The 27476-nt window shown below is 39.7% G+C and overlaps 1 protein-coding gene across 2 annotated transcripts in view; it reads left to right on the plus strand.

Annotated features, from left to right (window-relative positions):
* Window positions 1-26645, plus strand: part of PRPF18 (pre-mRNA processing factor 18) — a 44071-nt gene extending 17426 nt beyond the window's left edge. For both annotated transcript variants that reach the window (XM_003257650.4, XM_030819296.1), the window contains 7 exons: window positions 1446-1559; window positions 5864-6010; window positions 7430-7498; window positions 9551-9691; window positions 9824-9895; window positions 12208-12363; window positions 26049-26645. In XM_003257650.4, the coding sequence (XP_003257698.1) occupies window positions 1446-1559; window positions 5864-6010; window positions 7430-7498; window positions 9551-9691; window positions 9824-9895; window positions 12208-12363; window positions 26049-26129 (780 nt within the window). In that variant the 3' untranslated portion in view covers window positions 26130-26645. The remainder of the gene's footprint in view (window positions 1-1445; window positions 1560-5863; window positions 6011-7429; window positions 7499-9550; window positions 9692-9823; window positions 9896-12207; window positions 12364-26048) is intronic.
* The last annotated feature ends 831 nt before the right edge of the window (window positions 26646-27476 follow it).

Genomic DNA, 27476 nt, shown 5'->3' on the forward strand with positions numbered 1-27476 from the left:
TCTCAAACTTCTGTTAATCCAGTGGGAGCCCTCCCAATGGATTTTAGGTGTGATGCTATTTATGCTCCCAGGTAAAGCTCTTGGTGTTTCTCATTATTGCTTTATTTAAAAAATTTGGGCTAGTATTTATTACATTTTCTGTTTCTTTCTTCCTTTTTAAAATGACATACATAGCATGTATATAAAGTGTATGAAACATATTAGGGCAATATATGTTACACATATATGAATAATTATAAAATAAATATTCATGTAACCATCACCCAAGTTTGGAAATAGATTTTCAGCATCTTAAAAGCTCTGCGTATGCAGATTATAACTCCCTGTTTTCTGAGTGAGAAGTTTTTGGTTTGATGGTGGTATTACAATGCAAACTCTCCATTACGGTAATTATCAGCTGGCTTCAGATTTGATTTTCCTTCTCTCTATAAATGCTGTCATTCCCTCCCATCTTAGTGTTTTTCCTCTGTGTCCTGCTGCACAGATTGGTCCTGTCAAAGCAGTGAGCTAAACGACCTAAACTTTATGGTTCCTTAAGGTGTGATGATAACACAATGTATCTGTTCATGGAAAATTAAAGAATAAACAGATTACTTTTTGCATCTACATTTCAAAACAAGTGTTTGATCACCAAAAATATGCTGACATAAGGGATTACTATTGTCTTTCCATTGTTTTTAAAAGAAGACTATGAACAGTTATAATTATGTAAAATGAGGGCCACAAACATGCCCCTTTTCTTACAAAAAAGAATTTTTTTAAAATCTCACAATAAAAGAGGTGGTTTATATTAGGGGCTTTCTTTAGACTTGAATTGTAGAGTCATAGGTCTGACCACCTTCTAGGAGCTATTTGGTAATAAAATTAATAACAGTGACTTTTGAGTCAAAATAGATTTTTAAAGTACTTGATTTTCTCTTTGATTTGGAAACATCTTTGTTTAGCTTAATTGAAATGGTCTCAAATATTTGAAGGATTTTATATTTTACACAGAGGCATGTATTTGGATAATTAGCTTTTATTAAACCCAGGCTTGGCTTTTAAGGTACAATATACAAATTGTTTTTGAGATGTTTAGTTTTTTCCTCTCTCAAAAGTTAAATAGCTGGGCACAGTAGCTCACGTCTGTAATCCCAGCACTTTGGGAGCCCGAGGCAGGCAGATCACAAGGGCAGGAGACTGAGACCATCCTGGCCAACATGGTGAAACCCCATCTCTACTAAAAATACAAAAGTTAGCTGGGTGTGGTGGCACGTGCCTGTTGTCCCAGCTACTTGGGAGGCCGAGGCAGGAGAATCGCTTCAACCTGGGAGGCGGAGCTTGCAGTGAGCCGAGATTGCACCACTGCACTCCAGCCTGGGTGACAGAGTGAGACTGTCTAAAAAAAAAAAAAAAAAAAAAAAAAAAAGTTAAATAATTTACTGGGTATCTGTTTCACTTTGTAGGTCATCAGAAGATTGAGAGAAAGAGGAGAACCAATTAGACTATTTGGAGAAACTGATTATGATGCTTTTCAACGTTTAAGGAAAATAGAGATCCTCACACCAGAAGTTAACAAGGTAAGAGGACAGAACAAAGCTAGAAAAATACCACTGTACTGCATTCACTAGAATAGAGTTTGACTAATTGCATTGTTGTAGGCAACAATGGAAAAGCAAAGTGGGCAGATTATTGCCACTGAATGGAAGTTTTCATTAATTTTTTGAAAAGCACTTATCTTAAGTATAACATTTAATGCATTTTGACAAATACATACAAGCATATAACCACTGCCCTTATAAAGAAATAGAACATTTTCGTCACCAAAGAAATTTCCCTGAGAGCATCAGGAAGAATAGCGAATGGATGCTGGGCTTAATACCTGGGTGATGGGATGATCTGTTCAGTAAACCACCATGACACACATTTCCCTATGTCACAAACCTGTCATCCTGCACCTGTACCCCTGAACTTAGAAGTTGAGACAAAAGAAAAAAAGGAAATTTCCCCAGTACCCCTTCTCAGCCAATCCTCATATTTCTCCTCATCCCTTCCTGGGCAGCCACCATTTGAATTTTGTCATCATGGATTAATTTTGCTTGTTCTCGTATTTCATACAGATAGACTCATAAGTTTTGTGTCTGGCTTCTTTTGCTCAGCATAACAGTTTTTAGGTTCATCCATGTTATTGCAGATACCACTGGTTTCCTTTTCATTTTCCAGTGATGCTCTGTTGTATGAATATATCAAACTTTGTTCCCAGCTTTGGGCTATTAGGAATAAAACTGCTGGCCGGGCACCGTGGCACATGCCTGTAATCCCAGCACTTTGGGAGGCCGAGGCGGGTGGATCACAAGGTCAAGAGATCGAGACCATCCTGGCCAACATGGTGAAACCCCGTCTCTACTAAAAATACAAAAATTAGCTGGGCATAGTGGCGTGTACCTGTAGTCCCAGCTACTCAGGAGGCTGAGGCAAGAGAATCACTTGAACCCAGGAGGCAGAGGTTGCAGTGAGCTGAGATCGTGCCACTGCACTCCAGCCTGGCGACAGAGCGAGACTCCATCTCAAAAAACATAAAACAAACAAAAAAAAACTGCTGTGACCATTCTTATGCAGATCTTTTTTTGGAACTATGTTATTTTTCTTGGGCAAATATGTCTCTTGGGGAGATACCTAGAAGTAGAATTGCTGGATAATAAGAGTAGATGTATGCTTAACTTCATAAGAAATGCCAGTCATTTCCAAACCCCAGCATGTGGTATTGTTAGTCTTTTTAATTTTAACCATTCTCTTGTGTGTCTGCTAGTAGCTCTTTGTGGCTTTAATCACATTGCCTGATGACTAAAGATGAGGAGCATCTTTTCATAAACTTGTCTTCATTTGTCTAGTGTCTATTAAAGTCTTTCTTTCCTTATTTATTTATTTTTTTTGAGACAGAGTCTCACTGTCACCTACGCTGGAATGCAGTGGCATAATCATGGCTCATGGCAGCCGCAACCTCCTGGGCTTAAGCAGTCCTCCCATCTCAGCCTCCCAAGTAGCTGGGATTACAGGCGCCTTTTGTTCATTTTAAAAATAAACTTGTCTTTTTGTTAATGGATTATAGGAATTCAGAAGTTCTTTGTCAGATACACGAATATTTTTTCTGACTATTTTCTTGTAGTTTATGGCTTACCTGTTCTCTTAATTGAATCTTTTGCTGAACAGAGGTTGTGTGTGTGTGTGTGTATGTGTGTGTGTGTATATGTATGTATGTATGTACACACACACGCTTTTCGAGACAGGGGTCTCACTCTCACCCAGGCTGGAGTTCAGCATGATCATGGCTCACTGCAGCCTCTAGCTCCTGGGCTTAAGCAATCTCCCACCTCAGCCTTCCAAGTAGCTGAGACCACAGGTGTGCACTACCATGCTCGGCTGATTTTTCAATTTTTGTGGAGATGGGGCCTCTTCATGTTGCGCAGGCTGATCTTGAACTCCTCTACTCAAGGGATCCTCCTGCCTTGGCCTCCCAAAGTGCCCGGCCCAGAAGTTTTATATTTTGATGAAGTCCAATTTATCAGTTTTTCCTTCTGTGGTCATTGCTTTTTGTGTCCTGCTTAAGAAATCTTTGTCTATCCCAAGGTTTCAAATAGATATTCTTTATTTTCTTCTAGAAGCTTAATAGTATAGTTTTTGCTTTTACATTTAAGGCTCTCCTCTTGTTTTATGGCTTAGCATATGGTTTATTCCACAGGCTCTCGAAAAGAGTATTGTTTTACTTTTATGATGCAGTTCTACAAATGTCAATGACGATAGTGTTGTTCAGATCTTCTGTGGCCTTGCTAACTTTTTATCTATTTGCTTTCTCAATTATTGAGAGACAGGTGTGGTTATCTATGACTATGTAACAGACTACTCCAAAACTTACTAGTGTTTGTTTATTTATTATAAAGGATTTATTATTACAAAATCTGTTTTTGGTGACTAACAAGCCACTCTGAAACCTGGTAGCTTAAGATAATTTGTTATTGTCTTAATAATTACCAGTTCTGTGGTTTGATTGGGCTGGATTGAGCAATATCTTGCTTGGGGTCTTTCTTGTGATTGCAGTCAGATGAAGGCTGCAGCTGAAGTCATCTGAGGCTGCCCCTGGACTGGTCTTCTAAGCCGATATCTTGCCCCTTTCCTGGCATCTTAGTTGGAATGGCAGGAACAGCTGGGGCTGGCCAGGCCCGCTCCCCGACCTGCTCCGTCTGCTAGCCTGGGCCGTCTCACTGCTTTCTTTGTTGCCAAACTACTTTCCTGCTTCACTTCCCAGCATTGCCATTCCATCCCCACAACACTAGCAGTTGCCTTCAGTCCTCTGTGTCTGTAATGATCGTTTTTCCTTTGCTTGCTGTGTTTCTCTCTTGTATGCTCTGGTTGAAATCTTGTTTTTATACTTTCACATGCAATTCAGTGACCACATCTTTTCTTGGAATCTATTTTTGATCCCAGTCAGAATTAATTGCTTTCTTCTCCATGTGCCTATGAGTAAACCTTTGTTAGTGTACTTACTGTTTTTCGCTATTATTAGAGTTATGTGCATATTTATCTCTTCCTGGTGGGCAAAGGCTGTTTTACCTTTGTATGCCAAGTCTTGTGCCGTGCATCTAGAGGTTTTGAGGACAAAGCACAGGAGCACAAGGTCTGGATTCCATTCCTGGATTATAATAATCAATTATGTGACCGTTGGCAAGTCTTTTACTCTATTTGAGCCTCAGAATCCTCATTGGTATAACAGAGGCAGTGATATTTGGCTCACTGGGATGCACCGAGAATTCAATGAGGTGACCTCTGGGAACGCCTAGCATCATACTTTATACACAGCAGGTGATCAGTCAGTGTTTGAGAAATTGTAAGTGTTTTGAGTTGGATGTTTCTCTTCTGTGTTTATGAAGGGACAGGAGACAATGATAAGATGCTTTTCATGTAAGAAGGTTAGGAGTTAACATTGGTTGAATGTGCACTGTGCTCCAGTAACTGTTCAAAGCGCATCGTCCATTTCTTAGCTTACTTACGTGACTTGATGTTTGCGAGGTTCTGGAACAGCCGCATCACATAGTAACTGTTCACTGAAATAAAAAATAGCATCCTCATTACAGCCTTACGTAGTAGATGATGCCATTACTCCTATTCTGTAGGTGAGTCTACTGAGGCATACAGGGGTTAAGCAAGCTCTCGAAGAGCTATTTAATAGTATGTGGCAAGGATTTGAACCCAGATAGCCTTCTCTCAACCATTACCCTATAGCAGCCTCACGGCCATGTTTCCTTGGCTCTTAAACCTTGCAGCTGATTCTCATTCATTTTTAGGAAGATGAGGCTTCCATTTTCATTAAATGGTCGTGAACCATACGTGCATAAAATGCGAATTTGCTGGTTTGCTAGAAACATAGTTGAGAACCTGGGATATAGATGAGGCACCAATTTTATTACACCGACGTTTCTGAATGTTTTGGGAGTTCACAGTAGTTGAGGTTAGACATTGTAAATGAGCTGGGCAAACGGGTCGGGGACTCTAATGGAGACCTGCCACTTTCACTAAGCCTCATTAGAAAATTACAGCATTGATGAAGATTCTTACTTGGATTCGTCACTCACGTGTATTTTATTTTTCTGACCAGCAGACTGGCCATTGTTCATGCATTGTTTTAATTTAAATATGTCTGTAAGAATTAACTTTAAATGGACAGTAATGATAGTTGTATGATAAATTGATGTCATTTGAGTCCCTGCTTTTGCTGAACTCTTCTTGTGGGGGGGAAAAATAATTGCAGTTATTAATGAAAAATCAAAGGTGAAACAACAGGTGTTCTTCCTTTCTTAACAGGTGTTCTTCCTTTTTTTACTTTTCTTAGGGATTGAGGAATGATTTGAAAGCAGCCTTGGATAAGATTGATCAGCAGTACCTCAATGAAATTGTCGGCGGTCAGGAGCCTGGAGAGGAAGACACACAGAATGATCTGAAAGTTCATGAGGAAAACACCACAATTGAAGAGTTAGAGGTAATCTCTACACCAAGCCCAGGACGTCCCTGGCACCCTTCTTTCCTCTGGAGCAGATGGCTGAGTCGGGCAGATTGTTGAGGGCAGAGCACACTGTTGTCCTTGGTCTTTTGTTTATTTATTCCTCGCTTTTATTTATTTACTCCCCTTTTTCTCATCCTCCACTCACATTCCCCTACTTCCTGCCTCCAAAAGGAACCCATTCTAATATGTTGGATGTGCATCCTTCTGTTTGTTGGTGCTCTTGTGACCTGCAGTGTTTTGTAAGCATGTATTTTTGATTTACATAAATGATGTTATGCTGTGAAATTCTTTATTCTGTGTTTTACTTTTCTTTTTCTCAGCACTATGTTTTTAAGAGCCATTCTTGATGCTCTGTGTACATTGAATCCTTTACTTTTAATCGCTACATAGGATTCCATGTGTTATGCCATTCACTGCATTTGACTTTTTGTTCTCCAGTAATGATGGACAGCTAGATTGTTCCCAGCTCCCTCCTACCACAGACAGCTTCCTGATGAACAGTCTTGTGCATAAGCATGATGGCCTAACAAAGTGGGATTGTGGGATTTATATATGTATATTTAACTTGTCTAAGTACTGCCAAGTTACTCTCTGGAATGGCTGTCCTAGTCTACGCCCAGCAGTGTGAGGGTCACCTGTCTTTCCAGCCCTGCTAATACTTGGCAATATCTTGCTGTCTAATTTTTGCCACAGTGCTGTGTGTGGAGTGTTAGTGTATAATCTTAATTAAAAAGCAATCTTGTATCATGTAAGTAGCATGTAAAATAAATATGGCTTAAAGTTCTTAATGCTTAAGGAAACATAAACTTATTTTTCTGTTTCCTTTAATTCCTGGCTCTTGCATGTGTAGCTTTCCCTCTGAATGAGATCATAGTTGAGGAAGATGTCATTTTAATCCCCTGCCTCCTCCAGTACCTGTCTATGGTCCCTAAATTTTACTAAAATAATTGGTATGGGCAACCAGTTGTGGGCCTTTTTTTTTTTTTCCTACTGGTGTATTTATTTATTTATTTTTAAAAAACAGCTTTATTGAGGTATTGACATACCATACAGTTGACCGATTTAACATATACAAATCAGTGATTTTTAGTATATTCACATGGTGGTGCAACCATCATTACAATCTAATTTTAGAACACTTTTGTTCCCCCAAAAAGAAATCTCACATTCATTACCCCCTCTTGACTTTTCATAAAAGATAACATGCTCTCCAAGTTTAAGTGGCAAATCCATATTTTTTGTTTTTGGTTTCTTATCTAGAAATTCCATCAGGTTTTTAAGTAAAAATTGAACAGCATATGTGACCAAGAGCCATGTTTAGACTGGTGTTGGTAATATATATGTTTAGTAGTTGCTCTGTATTAATGAACAGAAGCATTGTTTCTTTTTCTTCAGGCGCTGGGAGAGTCCTTGGGGAAAGGCGATGATCATAAAGACATGGACATCATCACCAAATTCCTGAAGGTGTGTGTCTTAGGCTAGGGGAGGAGGATGCCTTGGATCCTTATGAACTATTCTTATATTTTTGGATTACCAAGGGTTAAAGGCTGGAACGGGAAAACCTCAATACACATTTCTCGCACATACATGATGTTTATGATATCGCTATGCACTTGATATAGCAGTTAGAGAAAATGCATATTTACTTTTCTTGTGGCTTTTTTTTTTTTTGGAAACAGTCTTGCTCTTGTCTCTCAAGCTGGGGTTAATGGTGTAATCTCAGCTCACTGCAACTTCCATCTCCCAGGTTCAAGTGATTCTCTTGCCTCAGCCTCTTGAGTAGCTGGGATTACAGGCACCCACCACCATGCTCGGCTAATTTTTGTATTTTTAGTAGAGATCGGGTTTCACCATGTTGGCCAGGCTAGTCTTGAACTCCTGACCTCAGGTGATCCACCCACCTCAGCCTCCCAAAGTGCTGGGATTACAGGCATGAGCTACTGCGCCTGGCCTACTTTTCTTGTGGCATATTTTTTAAAGCTGGCTCATTAATGTAAACACATAGAAAAGAGTCACAACAGCAGAATTAGTAAGAAGTTGGTAGAGTTTCTTATTTTTTTCTTGAGACAGAGCCTTGCTCTGTCACCCAGGCTGGAATGCAGTGGCACAGTCTCGGCTCGCTGCAACCACTGCTTCCTGGATTCAAGCGATTCTCCTGCCTCAGCCTCCCGAGTAGCACGCCACCACACCCGACTAGTTTATATATATATATATATATATATATATATTTTTTTTTTTTTTTTTTTTTTTTTAGTAGAGACAGGGTTTCACCCTGTTGGCCAGGCTGGTCTTAAACACCTGACCACAAGTGATGCACCTGCCTCGGCCTCCCAAAATCCTGGGATTATAGGCATGAGCCACAGTGTCCAGCTGAATTTCTAGACAACCCAAGGAAGAAGAGGGTTTTAGCTTTTTTTTTTTTTTTTTTTTTTTTTTTTTTTTGGGAAAGGGTCTTTCTCTGTTGCCCAGGCTGGAGTGCAGTGGTGTCATCGTAGCTCGCTGTAACCTTGAAATCCTGGGCTCATCAACCTCCCGAGTAGTAGGGCCTGTACCACTACACCCAGCTAATATTTTAGTTTTTTTGTAACCTTTCAGAGAGAGCTCATTTCTTCAGTTCTACAGACAGCTGCCTATTTTTGCTATGACTTGCTGATTCCAACCATCTTCTCAACATTTCTCTCTTTAGTGGTCTAGGTAGAGTATGAACAAATCCCAGATATTTTATTGTTTATTCACAAACTGTGTTCAGACCAAGAGATTTACATGCAAGGAATGCTTTTTCTTGTGTGTACAGTTTAGATACAACATAATAGTCATCAAGATTCTGAATATATTGAGGATACAGCATGGAAGTAGATAGGGCATGGGAACTAGTATGAACTAGAATTTCCTCTTTGAGTGATGGCCTCTTCTTTTTTAGGATATGCATAGATGATGCCCCAGAGGAAAACATCCTCCTCAGCCTTCTCTGTTTCCTACTTCCAGAAAGGGTGCCCTTTATACAGTTAAACCCAAGGGGCACTGAGGTAGTTTTCTAGGAGTGGGGGTGGGGTGGGAATGCTGGGTCTTGGCTTCTTTAGTTCTGTTTCTCCTTCCTCTTCTTTAGTCAGGTGCTTTCGTGGTTTTTAAACTTAATCGTGGTCTCTACAGCATATGTAGAAAGTATAGTTTTCTTGTAACTTGTTGAATTTTATGTATATAATACAAATACAAGTTTATTTCCTGTCAAATAGTTAACTATGAAACTTGATAGTTGTTTTTTGAGGGAAGCAAATTATCTTGAGCTAGGAATAGATGTAGACTAGGGAAATTGGTGACTTGCCAAAGTCACTACTACTTCAAAGCATTATCATGACAAATAAACAGAACTAGCTTATTCTATATTATTTGGTGGCGTTTTAATCAAGACATTTACTTTAAGGATGATTGTATTCTGTTTTTGTGTGCTAGAGAGCATTTAGATTTACTGAACCACTGGGTGGCACTGTAGTCTAAATTTACCCATCCTTTCAACAGTTTCTTCTTGGCGTTTGGGCTAAAGAATTGAATGCCAGAGAAGATTATGTGAAACGCAGTGTGCAGGGTAAACTGAACAGTGCGACCCAGAAACAGACCGAGTCCTACCTCAGACCACTTTTCAGAAAGCTACGGAAAAGGGTGAGGTTTCTTGGAAAATACTTTTTTTAACTGACTTTAAAAATACAGTATAAATTTAGAATAAATGCAGTCTGTTTTTTCACTATACATCTATACATAGTAGCTTCCAAAATTTCTTATTATTTTTTTCAGAATCTTCCTGCTGATATTAAAGAATCAATAACGGATATTATTAAATTCATGTTGCAGAGAGAATATGTGAAGGTACATTCCCATGCTGTTCTTTGAAGTTGTTAAGAGTATATCTAGGTTATGTACATAATATAATGTTCATTCGGGATAGGATTTTACATAGTAGATTTAAGAATAAATGTGAGATGGGTTAGTAGTAAAAAGTGTTTTATTTTCTATTGTATTTGCCGGCTTTACTGTTAGGCATTGAATAACAAACCTGGCTAAGAAAATACAGACCTCATCTGTATGCTCTTGGTCATTTTTAAAATAGGCCTAAAGGTTCTTCAGAGCATGAACTGTATATAGGTAGTGTTCATTTTATGAATGGGATTGAATTTCAAAGTTTTGTAAATGGCTAATTATGTCTTGGAACAAATTTTCCCATAAAAACAATGTTGTATAGATGAGTTTTCCAGGATGGTTATAAAAGCCCCTTTAATCTGTAATATAGCTGAACTGTTGCATTGATGGTACAGTGGAATTTAACCACTCTTTGTAATTGTTTCTATGGGGAAATGGTTCAAGCAAGGCTTCCAGGACTCATCTCTCCCATTTCAGTTCTGCAGACCCATGCGGGGGAAGACTCTCCTCCCTCGCCCCAATGTCTATACTCCTGAATGGGCTCTGGGAGGCGGCGGTGAGAGAAAGGGTGCTGGTGTCCAGGGCTCCCTGAGGTAGAGTTTAGAAAGGGGTGAGAGGAGGACTGTCAGTTGGTACAGGGGAACAAGAAGGGAAGGGCCCAATGCACCAGTAGTGGCGGTGAAGAAAGGGCAGAGTTTGAGGGAGGCTTCTTGTGGCCGTGCCTCCCAAGACACTAGGAGTAGAGCATTTCAGTGCAGCAACCCCAGTGCCAGTGCCAGAGCGGTAGGGAACTCGGAATGACATTCCTTATCCAGTGCTGTATCTGTATACTGACGTAACAAGGGACTGCTGGCATTCCTGAGTGACCGGATGATTTACTTGATTAGAGCCTTAGGCTAAAGAGGTTCCTGCAGTGATTTTACTCCTTTTAAGAGCCAGCCAGTTTTCTCAAAGAAAATATTTTTTTGCCTTACAGTTATAAATTTGTTTCTTAGTTTCTGTCAGTTGCATGATTCTTACTAAGGATGGTTGCATTGGCATGGGTGGATAAGGTCACCATCACTGCAGGAAGAATGCACATCACTGCCTGCTAGAATGGATGCCTTTCCTCTTACTGCTTTTTCTCATGATCACATATCAGAACTAAGTGCAAGTGCAAGCTTATTTTGTATAAATTACGGAAAGAACCAAGAAGCTTTAATAACCTGTTTAGACAGTTTCTTTGGAATTTGGGGGAAACTAAATATTGGAATTTTTATCAGTTAAGATCCAATGTTAAAATTTATATGCATGAAAATTAGTGATAAAAATGTACATATGCCCTTTTTAAATTAAGCTTTATAAAATCCGTTGAGCAGAGCAAGTTCAGATTTAGGGTAGAAAATGATCTTCCAGCTACCCTATCGGTAGTATCTGATTTAAAAAAATTAACTCTCCCTGTCAATCTCATAGGTGTCTGATTTTTTTAAATTAAAATCTCCTTGAGGCCTGGCTTTATAAGCTTCTCTTAACCCTTGAGGTCTTTTAGAATTTATTTGCTTTATGTTTTTCTTGTTCTTCCTCACAGCTAGCCAGGCTTGGTTAGGAAAAAAAGCCATTTGTCTTCATCGGTTTCTATCTTCATTTTTTGTGGCTCTTTAAAGGTTCTTGGCAGGTAGGAGGTTGGGTGGGGGGCAAAGTGGAGCCATCTCATCCTTCAGCTATTCAACTGGAGGGCCAATGTTTCCTCTCTGTTTACACATCTGTTAAAGACCCTGTGTGGTCGTCCGCACATACTGAGCCCCCACTGCCTTCAGAGAGCCACGATGCTGTGTAGGGAGTGGATATTGTTTAGGGTTGGACGATGAAAAACTACTTAGCCCCTGTCTTCTACATGACCCCCTGTGGAGAAGACTGGGTCTAAAGGAGACCAAAACTAGAATTTTCATCAGTGCATTGAAGTGCCTACTTGGTAATTCCAGATCTGCAACGTGTTAATTTCCAGCACACAAAGGCTGCAAAGGAATGTTTGCCTTTTTTTTTTTACTCACAACCTAGCTTTGGTTTCTGTTTTTCTATGGACATTGGTGGTCCTGGGCAGGGCAGTCTGTTACCCTATATTTTAATCTGTTTTGTTTGAATAACAGTAATGGTAATATTTTCGATGTGCCCAAAAGGTGGATGAAAATTACATCATAAAGGGCTGTGAAACACTTTCAATAAGAATTTGAGCCAGTACAACATTTTTGCCTTTCTGATTTCTTCTTACACTTTCCTTTCAGGCAAATGATGCTTATCTTCAGATGGCCATTGGAAATGCCCCTTGGCCCATCGGTGTCACTATGGTTGGTATCCATGCCAGAACTGGCAGAGAAAAGATTTTTTCCAAGCATGTTGCACATGTTTTAAATGATGAAACTCAGCGGAAATATATTCAGGTGAGCAGTTTGGAGGGCCGGGAATTGCCCTGAAAGTGAATATTCTCTAATTCCCAAAACTCTAAGTCTGGAAAGCAGGCAGAGAATTACAGCAAATAGAACATAGAGTGATAGGATGGAAGTCCCCTCTTGATAAGCACTGACACTGAAGCCACCTTCACTGAATAAAATAAAAACCTTTCAACTTTCATATATGTTGGAAGACAGGGTGAAGTATTGTGCTTTAATTACCTTAGCACTGAAATAAAATGATTGCAGTTTGCTTTTTTGTTTTTTTTAAGACATGTATTAGCAAGTAAAAGTTGAGCTCATCAGAGAAATGTGGGAGTTTAGTGAAGAGCAACAAACAGAGTATTTTACAATAAATCCTGCTTTGTTGCTTTCAAGGTAAATCTAACATCTACTGGGTTCAAAATGTATGGAGAGTAAAGACTTGGCTTTAATGTACGTAGCATATAACAACACTTATTTAGTCGTGTGAATAGGTCTAAAGTGCTGATGGTTTGTTTTCTTCAAGTTATACATGCTTCACATAAACTTGTTTTTACTGTTGTTGGGCTAAACTTTTCTCCTTAGTGGGAAGAAAATCAACTATAATGTACTGTTTGCCAAATTGTCATAAATCCCAGATTGTGTCTGTAAAATGACTTGCTGGATGATAGTTCTAAAACTTGACAGTGATACTCCGGAAGTTTACTTAAAATTTGAAGTTCACTTAAAATGCATAAAGTGCTTTCAGATTTTGTGCCAGAGAACAGTCATTACCATATTCATGAATTATCTTTTTATTTCACTTCCAAGTGCTGAATGTTAATTCGTGTCATGCTTTATGCCTTAGTCACATATAATAGCTTTTTAAAATATGATTTCAATCGGACTCCCTCATGTGAACTGTATACAGAGTTCAGATATACTCCTGGAAATTCAAACACATTTCCATTTTTTAATAACCACCAGTGAGTGTATTAAAGGCAGAAGCTTTTAGCTGAAAAAAAAAAAAAAAAAAAAGTTGCTTAGCTTTAACAATAGAAAACAGGTTCCAAAGATTAAATTTGCTAATTGTGTTCATCTATACTGTGGCCAAAGTTCATATGATTAAATCAGTTGTCTGAAAGACAGCATTTCTTATAAACAGTGATGTGATTTTCACCTCCCCGAGGAGTGATTTTTTTTTAAGTATACCTAGGATTTATTCAAGAATTCTGGTTTATTTTGGAAGCTGTGTAATGACCTGTCCTTACTCCATTGTTCTTCCTTTTTAACTGTTCTCTTCCCATTAAAAAAAAATTCTTCTTTTGTCCACTAGGTGATTAGAGAAAATTGGTGAGCATACTGTATCTGAAATTTATCTAGGTGTTTGATGTAGACCCAATGGTATTCTTGTGGATAGGGCAAATCAGGTGGGACTTATAGCTCACTGAGAGAGGGAAGCCATGGAGCATTAAATAATGGACTCATGTCTCTTAGGGTAGATGCTAGAGATGTATGTCAGGGGCCTTAGGGACCTCAGTGCTGTCCTGTTGAACCTTTTAATGACTGACTTGGATGACTATACCAAAGGATGGGTTTATCAGGTTTGCAGACAGCAAGAAACTAGAAGGGATGGAGTGTATGTTAAGGTGGAAAAGAAACTGCTATTCTAGAAGTTCTTGACAGACTAGAGAGAAGGGCAGAGTCTAAAAATACAATATTTAGGAAGGAAGGCTTACCATAAGAAAATTGGATCCATATACCCATTTGCTTAAGCTTATAATTTGGGCAGTGGACGTAAAAAAGAATTAGAGGCTGTGCATGGTGGCTCACACCTGTAATCCCAACACTTCGAGAGGCTGTGGCGGGAAGATTGCCTGAGGCCAGGAGTTTCAGACTAGCCTGGGCAACATAGCGAGACCCCATTTCTACAAAAAATAAAAACTAGCCAGGCATGGTTGTGTGTGCCTGTAGTCCTAGCTACTTGAGAGGTTGAGGCAGGAGGATCTCTTCAGCCTGGGAGTTCAAGGTTGCAGTGATTTGTGATTGCATCACTGCACTTCAGACAGAGCAAGACCCTGTCAAAAAAAAAAAAAGCAGAATTTAGTGGACTAAATTTAGTGTAATAGAATTGGTAGTATGGTATGCCACCTAATAACTTAGTGTAGTTTCTCCAGTACAAGAACATAGTTCAGTGTTGTACCCCTAGAATCTAGAACAATATCTGACTCATGGTGGGTGCTTAATAAATATTTGCTACTTAAATGAATTCATGAGAGAACAAGAGAGGTGATGGTAATTGTTCTTTTTCTAGTCCTCGAGAAAGGAGACTCTTGGTGAGAATCTGGTCAAGAGTTCTAGATCAGCAGTCCCTGACATCTTTGGTGCCAGGGACTGGTTTCATGGAAGACAATTTTTCCACGGATCGGGGAGGTCAGGGGGATGGTTTCAGGATGAAACTGTTCCACCTCAGATCATCAGGTGTTAGTAAGGAGCATGCAACCTCGATCCCTCACATGTGCTGTTCACAATAGGGTTTGTGCTCCTGTGAGAATCTAATGCCACACGGATCTGACAGGAGGCAGAGCTCAGGTGCTAATTCTCTTGCCCTCTGCTCACCTCTGCTGTGTGGCCCATTTCCTGACCGGCCATGGACTAGTGCTGGCTTGTGGCCCAGGGACTGGGGACTTCCTGCTATAGAAAATGGCAGAACTTTCTGATGGAAGAGGATTAAACTTGTTTTATACAATTGGACAGATTTTTAGTCAGTGTGAGACAAAGCTTTTTCAGAAAACGTTTTTATTTTGAAATATAGACTCACAAGAAGTTGCAAAAAATAGTAAGAAGCTTTTTAATAGGCAGAATTGTCCCAAGGTAGGAGATGGAGGAAGACACCCACCTCTTGATGTCTGGAGGCATAAAACATTGCCCTTTTTGGCCCTTCTGGCCAGATTCCTGTCATTCTTTTCTGCCATTTTCCCTAGAGGCCATTGCTTAAACCTCGTTTCAACTCATGCGCCCAAGAGTCACTAAGATAACGAGTGAGCTGAGGGTTAAATCTCTGGCCTCTTGTCTGTCTTCCACTTTCCTACTCCTTATGTAGGTGCAACTAGAAGCTGCATTTCATTTTCCTTTCACCTGTGCTGTAAGAGAAATGAACAATGCAGAAGCAGTACTGAGTGTCAGTGATGCTTGGCCTCTCTGTTGATGAATTCACTTGAGCTGATTGTTACCTTGTAGGAATATGGTTCCAATGTTGCTGGATCTTCCATTTATTTTTTTAATGAGAAGGAAAATCTTGGTTTTTGAAAAAAAAATTCTCCTATTTTTAAACGTTGGCATCAAATAAAAAAATTAACATTGTGTAAGGCTAAACAGAATGCCAGTTTGTGATCTGTGTCTTAAACCCATAGTGTAACTCAAGCAGAAGAATGTGGCCACCCTATGTTAGAGTTTTGTGAAATTCTTGGTTACAATTTACTGAGTAATTTACTAAGCTGTCTAAAGAATGTTCCTCTTGTTACTTTGGTATCTGGATGAGATTAATTTGAATTCTCCTAAAAAAAAGACAATTTATTATGTGAAGTTTAAGTCAAGGGTTGGCAAAATTTTTCTTAAAGGATCAGATAGTAAATATCTTGGGCTTTGTACTTCTTGCCATCTCTAACTACTCACCCATGCAGCTAAGGCACAAAAGCAGCCAGTGCCTGTGTTCCAGTAAAACCATGTAGAAAAGAGGCAAGTGGGCTGAGAACCACAGTTTGCTGCCCTGTAGTAAATGTATGAACGAACCCAAAACCTTTTTTACACTAAGCTATTGGCTGAGGAGGTAATTATGAAAATCATTTAATAATTATTTCTTTTTAAATTGTGGCATAAAATGCCTCAACAAACATTGTAGTGCCTGAAGTCTGCTACCTTAATGGTATAGCCCAATGATTCTTGATACGTGTCATGTATATCAAGCTATAAAACAAGATCTGGAGTTAGAACACTTCCAGCAGGTTCCTTCATGCCTGTTCCCAGCCTGAATCCTCCTCCTCCTATCAGAAGTAACCATTATTCTAACATGTACCATTATTGGTTAGTTTTGCCTGTTCTTGAGCATCACGTAAATGGAAACTTGTAATGTGTGAGATAATTATTTTTTTATTTAGAAATACTGGCGAAAAATATGTCTTATGAAATATGATAGAAAATAATTCAAGGGGCTGTTTGACTGGAACATAGATTTCATCTTTTGGTTTTATGCAAACCTCTGTAGAACTTAAACAATGAAAGTTACTTGAAGTGTTCTATTTCTCACAAAAATTAAATGTACCTCAAGGAGGGTTCTCTCCAGGCAGATCAAAGGAAAGTTCTGTAGCTTACTAGCTTGCTTCAAGTCCAGGGTTAGGTAGAAATTGGTGGCAGTAGCTTTAAGGTCTTTGTTCATTCTTCCAAATAGAGATGTAACCACTGGCCTAGACTTTGGGTGAAGCTTCTTTTACATAGATTATCGGAAGCTCTGGATTATTTAGAAACTTTATAATTCAGTCATTCCCAGATAGCTCTTGAAAAAGTTCACATCTTGGGCATTCTTTATTTGTCAAAAATAAGGGAAGGAAGGTAGACAGGAGAAAAAGATGAGGTGAAATGCACGTCAAAGAGCTGTTGCCCTACCAGAGCTACTCTTATCCTTCCTCACTGTGTTCCCTGCAAACGTGACTTTACCAGCGACACTGGTAGGCACCCTTGCCCTGTGGCTTCTGACTGGAGCGGGTGATGAGAGGGACTGGAAGGTGTTTTGTAGGTTGGAGAAGAATGAGTTTAGGATATTGATTTTCCCAACTTGCTCCCTGGAGGGGCCCCTAGGGTGACTGCATCCCTCTGCCCAAGGCTGTCCCTTCTCTCGGGCGGCTGTCTCCATACAGCTACCCTCCCTAGGTTCCAGTGGCCACTCTCCTCCTTTGCCTTCAGAATTCGGGCTAGCCACAGCTTCCCAGGATTGCCAGCGCTAGGATGCTCTACTGTGTCTTGTTGGTCCTAAGTCTAGCCCACTCCTTTGTAACATCCCCGAAACTACTACCATCACATTATCCAGTTTGACTGCTGGCATCCTCCTCGATACGTATAGATGAATTGTTCTATGCACTGTGTTACAGATTCCTTTGGAGGTTAGAAGATTAAGGAATAATAAATAATTTCCGTTAAGCTTTTGCTATTACAAAAGGTAAATATCCTATAATATTATTCTCTGGCAAGTTGTTTTCAGTAAGCTTAAGTTTATAAATTTCCTGGTAAAGACATCATCCCAATATTTTATGCCAATTATTTCAATCCATGTTTCAGGTTTTGGCATAGTTCATCTATACTAGCATTTGCCAAATTTATCTGTCCATGGAACATTTGTGAGTTTGTAGTATGTTCACATATTACCAAAACTGGTATAACAGAAACATTCATGGCTGCAATAAGTGATCACAGCTTGATCTGTATGTTGCACACACAGTATCATAGCTGTTGGTAAATGCTCCCATGCCTCAGTGCTCTAATGTACGTCACACACTTGTGGGTCGAGTGGCTTCATGCCACAGCCTGGATTCTGGGCTACGGTAAGCTGTTTCCTAAAGGCAAGTTGTTGCATGATGATAGCTGTCTACCCCCTTAATCTTCCTGGCATATTAAAAGAGTACATTTTTAGAAAAAAACACTGCTAGTATTTATGTTTTACATAGTAATAACCTTTTAATGTCATAGAACACTAGCGTGGTTTGGAAACAGATTTGGGGGAATGCTGATCTAAACTGGGCCATGCTGCTTTCTAGCTGGCAGCTTAGTTGATGGTAAAGAGGCATTTTACTGTAGGGTATTAAATCTTACATTTCTCAACCACATGGTTGGAAAAAAAGCCAGACCAGTCTCTATTGTGAAAGCCTGGTACTCACATAAATGAAATATTCCCTCAAATTAGTAATTTGGAGTACATTTTTACTTAATTTTTGAGTTGTTTGTAATTTGGTGTAACTTTCTGTGAAATAAACCCTTGTGCTGGAAACTTGTTCTTGTATAGAAAACAAAAATACAGAGAAGTAGAAAGAGCAGCAGAGTCTGTTTCTTACCGTAAACTACGTGGGTAGTTTGAGTTAGTCTGAAGCTGTTTTCTTTAGTTTTTTGATAAGTCCTCCAGATACTGAAGTTTTTGTATGTTTAATACTTACAGTGGGCTTCTTATTAGAACCAGCAGCATGCAGTTGCCCTTATCTGCCGTCATCCCAAGTGGCTGAACCCAGATCAGTAATTTAAAAGTCTAGAATGGGTTGTATGGATGAATTCAATTTTAACAATATATTTGTGTGAAAAGAGTTCCCATAGGCCAGGCACGGTGGCTCACGCCTGTAATCCCAGCACTTTGGGAGGCCAAGGCGGGCAGACCATGAGGTCAGGAGATCGAGACCATCCTGGCTAAGACGGCGAAACCCTGTCTCTACTAAAAAAAATACAAAAAATTAGCCGGGCGTGGTGGCAGGCACCTGTAGTCTCAGCTACTTGGGAGACTGAGGCAGGAGAATGGCGTGAACCCTGGAGGCAGAGGTTGCAGTGAGCCGAGATTGCACTGCTGCACTCCAGCCTGGGTGACAGTGCGAGACTCCGTCTCAAAAAATGAAAAAAAAAAAAAAAAATGTTCCCATAGACAGTGTTTGAAGTATTGGCCTTTTAATGTATGACTACAGATGTTAGTTGAAATGATAGAAATGTACTTACTAAGTACACATTTTTTGAACATCACATTTCAGGTCAAATGAGCATTCCTATAGCATGAAGTTAGGATTCGTTTTTAACTTAAGTATTGCATATTAATGCATTACTATATTAGAACTTTTGCAGTTTATGACAGAATTTTAAATAGCTGGGTGGAAAATGTCACTCATCTTGTTTTCTTATTCTTCACGTTCTTAGGATGTACCACTAAATGGATCTGTGCTTTCCTCTTTAAGTCTTTGTCTCATAGTGTAGACTAGCAAAAGGTACAGAAGTAATTGATTTAACAAAATCTCTTTATACTTAAATATAAAGATTACTTATAAACAAAATATCTTCCTCAAGTTCTAATGACATATTAAAGAGGCAAATCAAGGCAAAGAATTGTGATTGTAGTGTGGTTTGGTTTGGTTTAAATAGTTTTTGTTTTCTGCAATAATAAATTGCTAATCTTTTTAGTGGATGCAGGTTGGTTGTTTTAATGGTTTATTGATTTCTCTGGATATAAAGAACTTTAATTATCCAGGATATATCCTATATCATGCTATGATACACCAAACTATATCTGTATCTGATATTTGTATATCATATCTGGAACATTCTGTATTACTTCCATTTAGACTTAAAAATTGTGACATACATAACATAAAATTTACCATCTTAATCATTTTTATGTGTACAGTTCACCAATTAGATATTTATTTCAGACAGGGTGTCATTCTGTCGTCCAGGCTGGAATGCAGTGGCACAATCTTGGCTCACTGCAACTTCCACCCCCCAGGTTCAAACACTTATCATGCCTCAGCCTCCTCAGTAGCTGGGTGTGTGCCACCATGCCTGGCTAATTTTTTTGTATTTTCGTAGGGACAGGGTTTTGCCATGTTGGCCAGGCTGGTCTCGAACTCTTGACCTCAAGTGATCTGCCTGCCTTGGCCTCCCAGAGTGCTGGGATTACAGGCGTGAGCCACCGCACCTGGCCTCACCAATTAGACTTTTAAATGCAGAACATTTTCCTATAAACACATTGATATTTGAAAAAATGAATATAGCTAAATATTGCATGGGAGGCAGTCATTAAGGAACCAATCAGTTCCCACTGTAGAAACTAGAAAAGCTGGGGACATGGGGGATATTAGGCACTTCTGAAAGGCCAGGCCATGGGGGAAGGCTGAAAAGAAGGAGTGGTTGAGAATTAGGATAAGTAGTCCAGAGGTTCCCTGCCCAAGTGGGGCTCCCCGCCCTCCTCCCACTCTAGCAGAAAATCGGGTTGCTTTTGGATGGATATGTACTGCTCAGGAAGGGTAAGATATCATAGTGAAAACAGGAAAATTAAGTGGAATATATAATACTGACAAGTGAGACCTTTAATTCCTGGATTCCTCTGATGCTGGCAGCCAAGGTTTCACCCCTCAGTCAGTTGGAGGATTCTGCTCTGTGAAACTGACCCAAGAGAAAGGATCTAAGTTACTAACACTTAAGTGTTCCTTCAGTGAAAAAACCAGCTTGCTGCCCTGTCATCTGAAAATGCAATCCTATGGGCAAGCCCCACCCATTCAGGGAGTTTTTCCATTCAGCTCTGTAGTGCGTTACTCCTCAGCATCAATGTTCACCTAAGATTCATCAGACATTTGGAGAAAGTCTCCAACATGAAAACAGAGACCAAAACACACACACAGAAAAAAAGACCTTCAGAGAAACAGAATTATAGTATAGAGAACAGAAAAAAATTTCAATGAGAATGATAATATCCTTAGAGGCCAAGCGTGGTGGCTCATGCCTGTAATCCCACCACTTTAGGAGGCTGAGGTGGGAGGGGTGCTTGAGACCAGGAGTTCTAGACCAGCCTGGGCAAAATAGATCCCTTCTCTACAAAAAATAAAAAAGTTAGCTGGACGTGGTGGTGCATGCCTGTAGTCTCAGCTATTCAGGAGGCTGAGGTAAGAGGATTGCTTGAGCCCAGGAGTTTGAGGCTTCAGTGAGCTAGGATCGTGCCACTGCACTCCAGGCTGGGTAACGGAGTGAGGCCGGTCTGAAAACAAAACAAACAAACAAAAAAATTCTTAGGTAACGTTGTAGCCAAGAAATAACATTAGGCTACAAAAAAGTTTCAGAATCAAAATGAACTCTTAAAAATTAGCAAAAATTTAAATCAGCAAAAATTTAATAATTACACTAGTGGGTTAGAAGATAAAGTTGAAATATGAAAAGCAGGAAAGGTAAGAAAATGAGAGTCAATCTATAACATTTATAGGCATTACAACAGGAAAGGGAAGATAGGAAATAAAGAATTAATGCAAGAAAACGTCCCAGACCTGAAGGACATGAGTTTGTAGAATAAAAAGAATTCACTTAACACAGAGCAAATGAACAGGAAGAGCTCACATCAAGGCACAAAAGAATGCAGTGTTGGAAGGCCAAGGCTAAAGAGAAGATTTCAAAGACTTCAGAGAAAAGGTCACTTACAAAGGTGCAGGAATTAAATACTGTCATACTTCTCACTAATAGCCCTAGAAGGTAGAAGACAGTAGAGCAGTACCTTTGCAATAGCTAGGGAAATAATGTCCAACTCAGAATTCTCTTCCTTTGTGAGCCATCAAGTGAAGGGTAAATACAGGGTAATGACATCTCCCATGCACACGTTCTCTGTAGTCGTTATCGTCATAGCTGACACCTACGTAGTGCTTACTCTGCTTCCCTTCAGCACTTTACAGCAACAATATGAGATGGACACTCACATTTCCCTGTTTTGTAAGTGGGGAAGCAGGCGTAGAGAAGTGAGTTCTCAAGGTCACATGGCTCGTCAGTGGTAGAATTGGGATTGGAATGTGGGCAGTCTTGACTCTACCTGAGGATGCCCTCCACCCAAACAAAAAGATCCAAGAGCTGAGATCCAGCACAGAGCAAGGGCAGAGGAATCCCCAGGCTGGAGGTGCAGGGATGTCATGCTCCAGGATGGGAGCAGTACAAGTGGGTCCAAGTTAGAGTAGATGGATGAAGGACTCCAGGAAGAAATGGAAGAGCTTATATTCCTTGGTGTGTCTGATCAAATCCCGAGTGATGTTTGGGCGTGCGAGGGTAGTCTCATGTTGGAGAATGGATTAGAAAAACAAAACAAAAAGAGGAAAAAAACTTAGGAGAGGCCATCATCATAATATGTTATGTGGGTTTGCTTTGAATGATACTTATGTAGCCTTTATAAGGAAAACCCTGAATATTGATTTCACTAAAAATGTGGTTTGGGGAGGATGGGGGAGAAAGTGCTTTTTAGGCGTGTGCGTGCATATGTGGGGCCAGTGGACAGTGGTGTAAGAGTGAGATATCCTCTGCTTCATAGTAGGAAGTCAGGAGATATCACTAGTATCCATGGTGGAAAAACCAAGCGCTGTCAGTATAGTATTTAGAAATATGGCAATAAATGCCAGAGGAAACACTTAAAACGTTTGAAAAGGGGTGCCTCTGGAGAGCTGGAATTAGGATTTGGAAAGAGGGAGGTGGTGGACTGCTATTATTTGATACAAGAATTGTGTGATTTTTCCCCCCCTCTCAAACAACATACACACAAAGCCCGGAATTATCCTTTGCTTTTTTCTTCCTGTCACAACCCATATCCTATCCATGTCAAAGCTTGATGGTTCTATATTCAAAATATGTCTGGAGCCCGATCCCTTCTCACCACCTTCCTTGCTGCCACTCGGTCCAGCCACCACCTCTCATCTGGATTATTCCAGTGTCTTCTCTCTGGTCCCTGAGCTTCTCTTATTGCCCCTCTCCAGTTTCTTACAGCATTCCCCAGACTGATCCAGTTCACATACAGTCAGATCGCGTTGCTCTCTTGTTCAGAGCCCTGCAGGGGCCCCTTCCTAGTTCACAGAGTCCAAGCCAAAGTCCTTCAGGTTGCCCCACACGTCCACATAACCCACTTCCCTGCTTTATTTTCTCCAAAGCACTTAGCATCATTGAACATTTTTTTTTTATGAATTTATTTTGTTGCTTGCCTGTCTTCCCTTATCACAATTCAATCTCAGAAGGGTGGGATTTCTTTCTGGCTTCTTCGCTACTGTATTTCCAGAGCCTAGAACAGTACGTATAGTAGGCACTGAATAAATGTTTGTTAGATAAGGGTATTGCCTTTATAAAAATTAAAAGCCAATTAAAAATACCACAAGTTTTTAAGCCATTTGCCATAAGCTAAGCTAAGCAGCTCATTGTTTTACTGGCTTAAGCATCCATAAGCAGTTTGAAACTGAAATCCTGAGGGGGCTAATTGAAAAGATTTGTTTCCATCTGGAAAATAACCATATGCTGTCCTGAGATTACACACCTATCTCTGCCATGCACTCTCAAACCTTCTTAGAAAAATTTATCACACTGCTCTGGGGTAACTACTTAGGACTAGAACGATTGAGTTTCACAACCTTTGGCAGCTAAGATTTCAGGGAGAACACTAGTATATGTTTTTAAATCATAGAATCTGCTTAGTGAGTATAAATAGGCATCAAACACATCTTCTGTAAGGAGCACACACCTAAGATTCCAATTCTTCTAACGTGGGGAAAACCACCTCCAAGGCAAACCATCAGTTTGCCTTCCACTTGCTCATAACAATTCTTGCCATGCTGTGCTGCTGAGTGAAGCTATTTGTATTTCGTCAGGGTGTTCTCTTGCCTGACTTTGCCCCTCTTCTCACCTATTCCTTCAGGAACCTTAAGATGCCAAATTAGTGCTATCACCTATATTTCCATGGCTACCGATCACAGTTCTGTATACACATGATTAGAATTCGCAACAGGAGAAGCTGGACTATGCGATGGAATGGTCTTTATCCCAAAGCAAATACCTGATTACACAGGGTACAACAACAACAAAAAGGAGCAAAGTGAATTATGTGTGCAAAAGCCCTTCTTATGAGTCAGTTGAAAGATAACCTCCCTCCACACCCCTAATTCCTAAATCTCATAATAGGGCAATCCTTGAATCCACCAAGGACTTTAAATACTTCACAGTCCTGTTTCTCTGATGTGGAATCTGTTAGATTATGGCTCCATTAATAGAAGTATGTCAGTTGTCCCTTAATATCCTCAGGGATTGGTTCCAGGACCCTGCAGATACCAAAAGCTGGATGCTCAAGTCCCTGATAGAAAATGATGTAGTATTTGCATATAATCTACGCACATCCTCCTGTATACTTTAAATCATCTCTAGATTACTTACAATACCAGCACAATGTAAATGCTATTTAAGTAGTTATATTTATTTGTATTATTTTTTATTCTTTTTTTGTTGCTGTTTTTTTCCGAATATTTTTTAACCAGGGTTGGTTGAATCCGTGGACACATAACCTGTGGATACTGACTGTGATTAATATTTGTGTTGTCTGCTTACTATGGGACCAACGAGATTTTGCAGGGATTTTTGTGTTGTTTGTTTGTTTTGGTGATTTTATTGAGCTTAACAGGTGTTAAGTTACGTAGATTTCAGGAAGATCTTTGGCAAAGTCTTTCCTTGTAAACAAGGAAATGTGTGCATTAATGAATTGCACAGTGAATAGGATTCATTGCTGGTTACAGACTCTTCCCAAGATCGTTTTGGAGAGAGCTCGATTGTGGCGTGTCTCAGGTCTCTGCCCTTGCCCTGGCCTGTTTGCGCAGGGTATTGAGTATTTGGATAATGAGTTAGAGGACATGTTTACTGAGTGGTGGATGAGAAAGCTAAGAAGAATAACTAAAGCTAAATGTCGACCAAGGATTTTAAAAGATCAGAGACTGAAGGATGAGTTGAAAGAGACAGGATGAAATTGAATAGTGATAGTTGTCATCAGCTTAAAAAATCTAACTATAAAGTTACACACTGGAGAAGTGGCCAAACTGCTGTAGAGACAAAAAGCACTTGAATTTTGTGAGATCAGTGGGAATTAGGTGTGTGTATTGTAGTTGTCTAAAAACAGCCAAGGGTCTTGGTTACAGTTGCCAAGATACAGAACAAAAGTAGTGCAGTCACTGCTTCTAGGGAATTCTGCAAGAATGGCCAGGTCACACTTGGAATGTTGTACTCAGTTTTTACTGACATATTAAAGTGGTTTTATTGTGTAATATTTGGTACATTCAAAAGAATACATGTAAAACACAAGTTATAAAGCAACTAATAAAATAAATGTCTAAAAGCCTTATTCCCAGTTTAAGAACTAGAACATTCTGAAAACCATTGAAATGGTATTTTCCTTCCATACTCCAGAAGTAACCATTACCTTGCACTTAAGTTTGTCATTTCCTTTCTTTTTGAAAAACAGTTCTACCATGTTACGTGTGCATTTCTAAGCAATACATTTTTTTACTTGTTTTTGAATTTTATGAAAAGGGTGTCACTGAAGGTAGTAACACTTCATGCCACTTGCTTTTTACTTTCGACATTGCTTCTAAGATTCATATACATCGGCCGTTCCCAACCAGAGCCCCTCATCTTGACCACAGAACACAGAAAATAATTTGAGTGTATTTTCTCAGTCCTCCAAACATGACACATAAATAGTCTCCTAAATTTTAGATGCGTAAGGGAGAAGTTACCTCATTACATACAATGGATGCCTTAGGCTGGGCAGTTAGAGCTTAATTCTCTGTTGGAACCTGGTTGAGACGGGCCGAATTGTTACATGTAGCTAGAGTTAATTCATTTTTACTGCTGTAAGATAACCCATTTGTGAGCACACTAAAGTTTTTTTCATATGTCCTCCTATGGATGGAAATTTGGATTGTTTCCAGTTTTTTGGTTTTGTTATTGTGAACAGTTCTGTGATGAACATTCTTGTGCGGATCTGCAGGTGCACAGGAAAAATTTCTCTAGGCATACATCTGAGTGAATTTGCTTGGGTCTGCTGCATTTTAATGGGGACACTGACAAACTGATACGAGTTCAGAGGAAGGCAGTTAAGAATAATTTAACCATGTCATAACCAACCTTTGTTTTCCTTATTTTCTTAGGGATTGAAGAGGCTAATGACCATTTGCCAGAAACACTTTCCTACAGACCCATCCAAATGTGTGGAGTACAATGCACTGTGAGATCTGTGTATGGTGTGTTAATAACAATGAGAAACTTATGGAAGCAGGCTGTGGACTTCTGGAATTACCAACAGGAATGAGGAAAGAAGAAAACTGGAGTTCCAATCTGAGTTCTACCTGATGTAACTCTTGATTGGTTTTAAGAACTGCGTTGGACTTTATTTCATATCTGACTGCAAGCTGATTTTTCTTTCTTGCTTTCATTTTAATTAGTCCAAAATTAAGTTTTAAAGATTTTTCCTCACAATTTAAATCTGTAGACAATAGAAGGGAGTTTAAAATGACCTTTTTTTCAGTTGACCTGAAAATTGTGGTTAGATGATTAAAAAGAAACATTTGAGGATGGACTTAATTATTTCAGTAAAATATTATAATTTGCCTATTGTCTTTTATGTAATATTTATATAAAATATTTTTATATATTTCAAAAACATGGGACCATTGAACGAAACTTTATAGTCCTTAAATGTTGCTGAACTTTTGCTGTCTTGCAATAGAATTTGAATGTAAATATTATTACTGATAGAACTCAAATGTTATTTTTCTTGCATTTCAAAGCTTGCTTTTATTTTCTAAGAAGTGTAAATTTTAGTATTTGTCATCTCTCAGGACCGATACAATTAACAGGAAATAGAAGTTTGAAGAAACAGAGATGGCGCATCATAGCAAACTAAGTTCAAAACAGAATAACCCCAGTGCATCAAGGTTAAGGTGGGACAGTGGTTTGTGATGCCAGGGAGTGGGGAAATTGTGATGATGCTGGTAGACCTGGGTGGACTATGTTCCCAGCCACACCCGCCAACAGAGGAGGAATGTGCTGGTACTGATGTCCCCACCTGAGGGTCTGTCCTGGCCTTGGTTTTCCACAGTGAGGGCTCGTTCTAATGTTGCACAGTGTCATACTCAGATATCACTGTGACCTGTTACTATGCTTTAGAACCTGAGAGGCCTCCGTTCACGTGGCAGCATGGGTGAGCGGATGCTCCCGGAGCAGGTGGACTGGTGGCACTGGATAGCAGTAAGAGCGGGGGCTCCAAAGGCAGAACTTCCAGCTTCACGTCTCAGCTCGGCACCTGCTTGCTGTATGACTTTAGCAAGCAACTGGATCTTTCTAAGCCTCAGCTTCCTCGTCTTAAATGGTAGTTGGTAATAATAGTCCATGCTTCGTAGCATCACTGTTGTGTTCAAGCAGAATGTTGAGCACACTGGCAAATAATAAGAGCTCATAAATATTAGTTGTTGTGTCACTATTGTCATTAGAGGGGAGCCAGAGTCCCTTTTGGGAGCCCTGTGTTTAGGGGCAGCGTGTCCTCACAAAACAATAACAGTAATGATGGTGTTAGCAGC

Source organism: Nomascus leucogenys, chromosome 9 (genome assembly GCF_006542625.1).
Source record: "Nomascus leucogenys isolate Asia chromosome 9, Asia_NLE_v1, whole genome shotgun sequence".
Lineage (NCBI taxonomy): Eukaryota > Metazoa > Chordata > Mammalia > Primates > Hylobatidae > Nomascus > Nomascus leucogenys.